Here is an 8,498-nt window from a genome sequence, read left to right on the forward strand (position 1 = left end):
ATTGTGCAGGAGATTCATATCAAAGACTTCAATAAGATTTTCTTGTTACTTTCCCCCACAGACTGTTGTTCAGGTGAATCTTCCTGCCGATCTAGAAAATCTTCTGCAACAGCCCTGGTGCACAGCAGCCATCAAAAAGAAGGTACATTCTAACTTCTAACTACAGGCCTTAGAAAAATTAATTCTAAATGTGTCTCTGTAACCAATAGAGAATGGGGTACCAAATGGCTACTTCAGTGTGCTTAAAGTTCTCCTGGTTTAGTGTTCAGCATGAAGAATGGATGTTGTTTTGCCCTGTAGATTCAAAAGGCATATGTGAAACAAACAACTTAGCAAGTCTTCGTTTTATTGATTGTCTTTATTGTATTTTATCCGCTGTTGTACATTGCTCAATGCTTTGTTTTGTAGTACTGTATTTCCTTGCCCTTGATATTTGACATGTTACTGTACATTTTTTTGAAGTCATACATGTATGTGAAATACATGCAAAAGTATGTTACTTCCACATATATGAACTGTTGCCAAATGTGTCATTTGTTGCATGTTTCTTATGTCAAAGCCTTGCTTCTTAACCTTTAGGACACTGCAGTAGCCGGCTGGCACACAATTCTCTATTGGTTACAGAGTTAGGCAGCAGGGAGAAGGTTAAGTTATATCATATATATACCTATACCCCTACAGGTGATGCGTATATCAGAACTGCTGAACAAGCTTCCGCCAGAGTCTTCCGTGGTCATCACGTCTGCCAACGCTGTCCTGACTGAGTTGTTCACCCACCATGGTCAGTGATAGACCTCAACTTCCAAATTCAACTGTTATGTTAACTACATGTTTATAAAGGATGATGAGTGAAGATACATCATTGTTGGTACAATGTAAATCTATCCAATGTGGATAGCGAGATTTTCTTTGTAATACTTTCAATGGCAATGAATGTTACTGTGGTGGATGAAAAACATTGTGGATTATAATCTTGCCTTAGGTTGTTGGTTCTTGAGGGTACAATGTAAATCTATCCAAGATAGTGAGATTTTCTTTGTAGTACTTTCAATGGCAGTAAATGTTACTGTGGTGGATGGGGGAAATTGCGGATTATAATCATGCCTTAGGTTGTTGGTTCTTTTTTTTTTCTTTGTGTGGTTTTTAGATGCTTTAAGATGCTCCAATATGAGAAAAATAATGTTGTTATGCAAGTATGTTTTCAACATTTCAATTTTTCAATATGTCTTTATTTCTTATAGTCTAACATAAAACAAGGTAGTTTATAATCTAGCACAGTCTGCATCATACTGAATGTCTTAAATCATCTTTGCTCTTCTTGTCTCAGGATCAGGGACGTTCTTTAAGAACACAGAGCCCATCAAGAAGTACAAGAGCCTGGCAGATGTGGATCTGAAGCGTCTGAATGAACTCATTCGCAGGTAAGGGCTTGTATTCCCAATTTGTGGGATTGACTTATTTTTGCCTACAGAGAATCATTTACTTTGATTGTGGATAAAACATTGGAAATGGAAAACCAGTACATGTGAGCAGGTTTAAGCAATAGTTAACAGCTAAACTGTTTTCCAACACCTTCAATTGGCAAATGTGACCTAACAGACATATGGCCTTAGCAATTGGTGAAAGGTTGTAGTTTTGTGTTTCAATTTATTTATGTATTTATCGGTCTGGCTGTGAAAAGTATGCAGCTAAAACTGACCGACTAGCTGGTGGCTGTTACAGTTTAAGTGAGCTTGGTAGTCCTTCGAAGTCGAAGATGACTAACTTTAAGTGATGTGTGTTGAAAATAACAGCCATCTCTGGATATTGCAGGTCCTTTGGTCGAGTTCTGAAGGATGACTACTGGGAGAGACTGCAGGGACGACTGAACACCCTGTACCTGTCAGAGGAGTAGGTGGCATTTCTGTCACACATAGTGGTAGAGAGCTAGGTTTTAGTGTTGCAAATTTCAATCTATGTGCCCCTTGGTGGAAGCAATACTGGAAAGCTACAGTACCTATCTGGTCTGAAATGCAGTGTCATGCTACACCAAAGTCAGGGGTATGTTGGAAACAAAATAGGGTGAACATCATTCAGCACCAGAACAGTGATGGATTGAGGATATGTAATGTGAAATGTGATTCAGCACCAAGGACAGGGGTAGTGTGTTTAACATTCAGCATCAGGAACACAGATTGATTTGAAACATCTCAATGTGGCTGTCATTCAGGGACAGAGATAGATCAAAGATAACCAAAGGTGAATGTTGTTCAGCACCAGGGACAGAGATAGATTGGAAACAACATGGTTTGAATGTAATTCAGCAGGGACAGGGATAGATTGCAAATAATGTAGTGTGAACATCATTCAGGGACAGGGTCAGGTTGGAAACAACACAGTCTGAATATTATTCAGCACCAAGGACAGGGCTTAGTAACTACTTTTGCCGTATCTTACTACCTGGATGTCTAACCTTTATCAACGTGACAGGGCTTAGTGTTTCTCATTTTTCAGCTATCAAATTCAACAAAGCCTTGGTGTTTCTAAATGCTTATTGTCCAAAATCTGTTCAGCTTAGGAATTTTTGGTAACTTCTGTTTCTAAAATTCTAACCACTTCATTTTGTGCAGGTACAATGCAGCAGCCATTGTGACCAATGAGCAAGTGGATGGAATGCCGTACCTAGACAAGTTTTCTGTCAGCACACAGATACAGGTATGTAAAACTCATACCCCACTTTATCCATAGCTGAAGTCTATAGTATAAACTGCTTATCATAATATTGCATCAAATTTCAAATGATACAGGATGCCCACAAGTCTTACTTGGCTTTTTTTCCTGTTTACACTATACAATGCTATTTTACTTTATCCATGTTGTAAAGCCCTAGGTTTACATACAAGTGTAGTATCATTTTTGTTGAGTGCTACCATAATATGATCTGTTCACATTGAATTTGTGGTGTGGATACTTTTCATTTTGGGATTACTTTTGCATAAATCCACTACTTTGTGTGCATATCTTTGTGTGAAATATCATTGCCCTTCATATCTTTGCTATTCATTCTAACCTTAGCACAAAGATGGCAGCTAACTATTTATATGTAGTCTTGCACACCAGATTTCAGAACACACTTTTCTATAGCATGTGTTGAATACCACTGAAATGTTCTATGCATCAGCAAAGTACATCTAAAATATCATATTGGAAGTATTTAATAGAAACCAAAAAAATGTCTTTCCATTTTCTCTGCACTTGTATGCATTGACTTAAAGTCTCTTTGAACCAATATCTTCCAGTTCTCTTTCTGTATAGCATTGCCAACTGTTTATCAGTTTACAGTTTCATTCAGTTCATCTTATAGAGGTAGTGACAGAAACCCCTTATTGCATTTTCATTCTGCTAACTGCATTTTGCTACTTAAGTTTTGCTTTGCATTGCTTACTGTCACTTGCAGCTTAGACTTTAGTTATTTCTTCACCCCTCCCCTGTTTTGTCCCCCATAGAATGATGAAAAGGCTAGGGCCAGGGAAGAGTATTACTACCGAGAACAACTAGAGGTAATAGCACCTGAGGAAAGATGTGGGAGTTGATTGCTGTTGTCTGTGTTACTGACAATAACAGTGTTCTTCCCTCATGACCAATCAAACAGGCATTCTGGAATGATGGATGCACAGATGTCTTTGAATAATCTCACATTAACTCTCTGTCACTGTTTGATTCTGAAATAATTTCAATGATTGTCTACATGTACATGCTTAAAATTCTTTATTCTGATGTTATGTGTGTTCTCTATCATAATATGAATTTGGCAGTAAAGTTTCATTCTTTTTTTAGGCCTCATTCTCATTTCAAAAGTCAAGGACATTGCATGAAAGATTTTTCGGATCTTCAAACTTCACTTGTGGCTTGTTATGTGCAATTGTGGTGAATACACTCTTTGGTTGTCCATTGGTTTCCTACAGATTTCTAAAATTTCCCCTGGTGAAATAAAAATAAAAAAAAATAAAAAAAGGAATCGCTAATGAGTCATAGTAGAAGGGAAAACCTCTAAAGTATCCCTTCTAGTCCATTTGCTAAGCAGTATACATTTCATACAAAAATGAGTTCCCCACAAAGGATTTTCTGAATATTACGAGTCTTCAGATGAAATAAAACTGACAAATTGTTCAAAATTTAGAGATCCAAAGAAGTATCTACAAAGAATGTACAATACAGCAAACATGTCTTACAAGAAGAACTGCTGCATCCTCATATATTCATCACATATTTAAGATATTGTCTTTGCCATGCACTGCATAATGCATGACACCTTACAAAGTGCAACCTCTGGTCTATTTCTTTTCTTTCTCCAAACTCCTTCATGCTGAATAACACAGGAGGAAGTATGTGACATTTTCAGTACCGATCTTCTTGTCTGTGTTGCATGGGTGTGACGTAACATTGCATGAACTTTTGGGGTGCATGAAAATGGTTCATGTATTTTGTAAGGATCTCAGAATGTAGATCTGTGAGTGCCACTTGGTTTTGAGATGTAACTGTTGTGTTCATTCTGTGTGGTTACTTATTCTTTGTGTTATCTTCCATCTTTGCTGTGTGCAAGGGTTGGCACGTAGTCACAAGTTATCACGTACAAGCTTTGCACACAACAAGAGTTGTACAGTCTGAGATTGTGTGTGTGTCATTTAGCTTGGCTACACTACAAATTATTGTAGAATTCTCATGTCCCTGAGCCCTGGCCTTTGTGATAAGAACACTGCTAGTGCTTAGCTTCTAGCTATTCTTCCTGATGTTTCTTTACTCACATGTATGTGTGGTAAAGTCCAGTGGGAAGAGACTGATGATTGGTATTTGTGTTGTGCAGGGCCAGGGTACAAGTGAAATGCTGTGGGAACACGTACGGCGGGACTTCAAGTCTCTCTTCTGGCGTTCCCGGGGAAGCAACAAGATAAACCCCTGGTAATGTGCTGTTTTGTGTCATGTCATAAACTATTGTGTGGTGTCAAGTGGCTAGGCAGGTGGACACGGGATTAAGAGGTTGAGGATTCGATTCCTGACTAGACATTGTTTCCTTGGGAACTTGGCACTTTGCATGGCTTTCCTCACTCTACCCAGGTGTAAAAATGGGTACCAGACTTAGGTTGGGAAGGTAAAGGGCAGTGAAAGGAGAGGGATGGGCTCCACCTTCCAATACCTTGCCCTAGACATAGTGGATAACAACCCCTACTGCCTCAGAAAGGCTAAATTGGAAAACCTTTTTAACTGTTTTTCATCATACATATCAGAAATAAGTTCTTAATTAGAAATTCACAAAACTAGTGAAGTTCAAGATAGTAATGAAAGTGCTAAGAAAAGGATTGATACGAACACACAGTACATGAATATCAAGCATAATTGCAGCAAAGAAACTATTATACAAGATTTGGGGAGGCTAGGGCTAATAAGTACAAAAAATTGCAAGCAGAACAAAAGAAATTGAATATGTACCTAGCGTGAAGAAGGAAAAACAGGATACTTGTATGACTAAACTGTGATAATTTTCCTCAGGTACTTCAAGAGATCTGAAGGGAGCTGGAGTGATGGGCAGTGGACGGTGTTCTGGTACGGAGTGTCGCAGCCCAAACTGTCCTACGAACTTGTTGACTTTGCTGCAAAGCTGCCATCTTCCTTTACTGAGGGTAACAACTGCAGGTTGTTTTTGCATGAAGACATTAAGATACACTTTTCAGGGTTGCAATTTTGTAGAAATGTTAGGAGAAAGAATGAAGGAATAAGTTGATATGATTTACCAAGTATAAACAATGAATGTGCATAGCAGTAACTTTGATTGCATTCAAGTGATTTGAAACTCAAACTCTCAAAGCATCAGTAGGAAAAACAGAGTACAGTTTCACTAATCTCACTGCTGATATGAGTCTAACAAAGAGATGCTTATCCTATAAGTTTAGTATACAATGTCATGTATAGGATATATGTTTGTTTTCTGTTTGGCACTGTATTTCTCCCAACACGAAACTAAATTCTAAGTAAGTTATGAAGTGTATGATTATAAAGCTTGAAAGAGATATATGTGTGAGTGCTCGACATGTAATTCTACATTTGTGTTAGTAGGTTTGAAGAACACAATACTGATTTATTTATATGTTTTATGTACACAATACTGATGCTACTCTGTATGTGATCTTCACAGATGATGACATTGGTTCCAAGGCATCAATTGCAGAGTGAGCTTCCTGAACTGACAGCTCCAGTCCCTTAAAGCAAGGTTTAAAGAAACAACAGTGAACATCTTGAGTTGAAGAAACTAACCAATAAAAACATCATGACTTTGTTTTTTTATTCACTGCAGCAGCAAGCTACATTGCACAATTTTTGGTCTTTTTAATCATGTTTCATTTGCTGAATATTTTTGTATTTCATCTGTCATGTTGCCTGCCATCCTTAAAGGATACTAGTAGATTTGAGAGAAAATACTTAGTCTTGTAATGTGAAATATTTTATGCACGATCTGAATTCTCCATTTTACAGTTGAAGTTGCTCCCAGTGGAAACGACAGTCAGTAACAAAATACAAGTCACCTCAAAAACATGAACATAAAACAACCACGAATATCTCAAGACTTACGGTACATTCAATGTACAAAATAAAATGTTGTGTGGTTTCCTGAACTTTGCAGTAGCCTTCAGCTGCCAACTTTGTATTGGTAATGAGGTTAGGTGAAGTCGATTAGGTTTTAGGGCTTTGGGACCAGATTTTTTTATTTTCAGATAGGCCAGTCCCACTGATTGTATAGAAGCCATTCATTTATACATGCATTTGCTCCTATTCACTTTTATATCCTCTTGTTGCATACACACATACAATGGCACAATGTTTGTGATACCGCTTTTAAGTCATTTTGACGCCTAGGGACATTTTAGTTTTTTATATACACTCCAAAGTGTGAATTTCTGGTCATACAAAATTTTGATAATACAAGGTGTGTAAATTCTATAAAAAATTGGTTACCTTATAATACAGTTTTAATGATATGACAATAAACAGTGTGGAAACTGTTTCAAAACTCCAAAATTGTAGATATTGAGACAATTCTGCGTGTTATTTTTTTTTACCTCATGGTTTTGCTGCTTTTTGCATTGTTGCACATACGCATACGTACCAACTATAATTTATCATGCCCACAATACTGCCATGTTTACATACATTATACTGCACAGTGGGCTACTAAATTAACAAACTTTGCCTTTTTTGTCCTTGAAAGAAAAGTTAAGTCTTGTATATGTAGTTTCACAATGTAAAGGATAACTCTCTGCAAGAAATGTTTTATCTATTACGATTATGAGTAATCTATTTTCTTGACAGCCCAGAGCTTAAGCAACATATAATGTACAGTTAAATTCTAAGGACTATGTTGCATATGGTATATAGGTTCAAGCATTTTCATGGCGACGCGTAATAGCGCTTCATTTTTTTTTTACATTAAAGCCATCGGAAAAACTACAAACATGACGATAAATATCTGTTGTCCTATATAAGTCTGGTGTGTATGTATAAAAATGTTTAGATTTGTGAGTAACAAGTAAATATGCTAGACAACTGCTGGTTAAGTGTTGGGTGTTGTTCAATGTAAAAACAACTAACTACCTAGACAAGGGTTGGTAGTTCTAAGGTAGAGTAACAGACGTACGTTGTGAAAAGATACAATCTAACATGAAAACTTTAAAAGTGTATATTTGTGTGATTTCATGTTAGCTGTTGGAGACCAATGAAAATATGGCAGTTGCGGAATGGTATGAAAAAAAGCCACAATTTTGCTGAGTTTCATGTCTTGGTGGACAATGCAGTGACTTCTTTACCGGTTTTAACTAAATTCTATCGTTTCGTGGTATTCTATTTTCTAATACTGGTTGCCCTGTTCTTTTATCCTTAGTATGTTTTGATTAATACTCAAATATTTACATACTCAATATAATCATGAACTCAGTCTGTAAACCAACCTCCTGGAATTGTTCTTTTGAATATGTTGTAAATATAACTAAATATTCAGGATATTCGAACATTTGTCACGTCTCTCCCTCCGTTTTGAATATCTTCTCACAGTTTTTCTTTAAAGATAATCTTAATCCACCTTTTTTATTTTATTTTGTTCTAGAAAGTTGGGAATGGCATGTACAAAGTACCACCCTGATTGATTATAATGTAATACATGTGACATGTGTTGGCATTTGAAATAGTTGTCTCTGGTCTTGGTGATGTATCCACTATTTTGAGAGAGAAAAACTGAAGACCATTTGTTGACAAAAAACTGCTTTCTTGTGACTATGATACGTGTTTGCTAATGGAATAGAAGTGAGGAAGAATTTTCACAAAAGTGACACGTTATATGTGGAGTTGTGACATTGTGTGATGTTCTATTGTACTGCTTTGTGTAACAAAAACAATGATTGTAATATTTATTTTTTTGAAATCATTAAATATTGACAGTGTGATGATTGTTAATGTTGTGATGCTTTATTTCA

General features: G+C 36.7%; 1 protein-coding gene across 5 annotated transcripts in view; it reads left to right on the plus strand.

Moving 5' to 3' along the window:
* LOC136421152 (N-acetylglutamate synthase, mitochondrial-like) overlaps positions 1-8,478 on the plus strand; it is a 29,934-nt gene extending 21,456 nt beyond the window's left edge. For 4 of the 5 annotated variants that reach the window (XM_066408306.1, XM_066408310.1, XM_066408307.1 and 1 more), the window contains 9 exons: positions 62-142; positions 682-781; positions 1,328-1,421; positions 1,813-1,890; positions 2,610-2,694; positions 3,486-3,539; positions 4,844-4,938; positions 5,527-5,657; positions 6,170-8,478. In XM_066408306.1, coding sequence (XP_066264403.1) covers positions 62-142; positions 682-781; positions 1,328-1,421; positions 1,813-1,890; positions 2,610-2,694; positions 3,486-3,539; positions 4,844-4,938; positions 5,527-5,657; positions 6,170-6,207 — 756 coding nt within the window. In that variant the 3' untranslated portion in view covers positions 6,208-8,478. The remainder of the gene's footprint in view (positions 1-61; positions 143-681; positions 782-1,327; positions 1,422-1,812; positions 1,891-2,609; positions 2,695-3,485; positions 3,540-4,843; positions 4,939-5,526; positions 5,658-6,169) is intronic. The other variant, XM_066408309.1, reaches the window with a different exon arrangement.
* Positions 8,479-8,498: the final 20 nt, after the last annotated feature.

Source organism: Branchiostoma lanceolatum, chromosome 15 (genome assembly GCF_035083965.1).
Source record: "Branchiostoma lanceolatum isolate klBraLanc5 chromosome 15, klBraLanc5.hap2, whole genome shotgun sequence".
Lineage (NCBI taxonomy): Eukaryota > Metazoa > Chordata > Leptocardii > Amphioxiformes > Branchiostomatidae > Branchiostoma > Branchiostoma lanceolatum.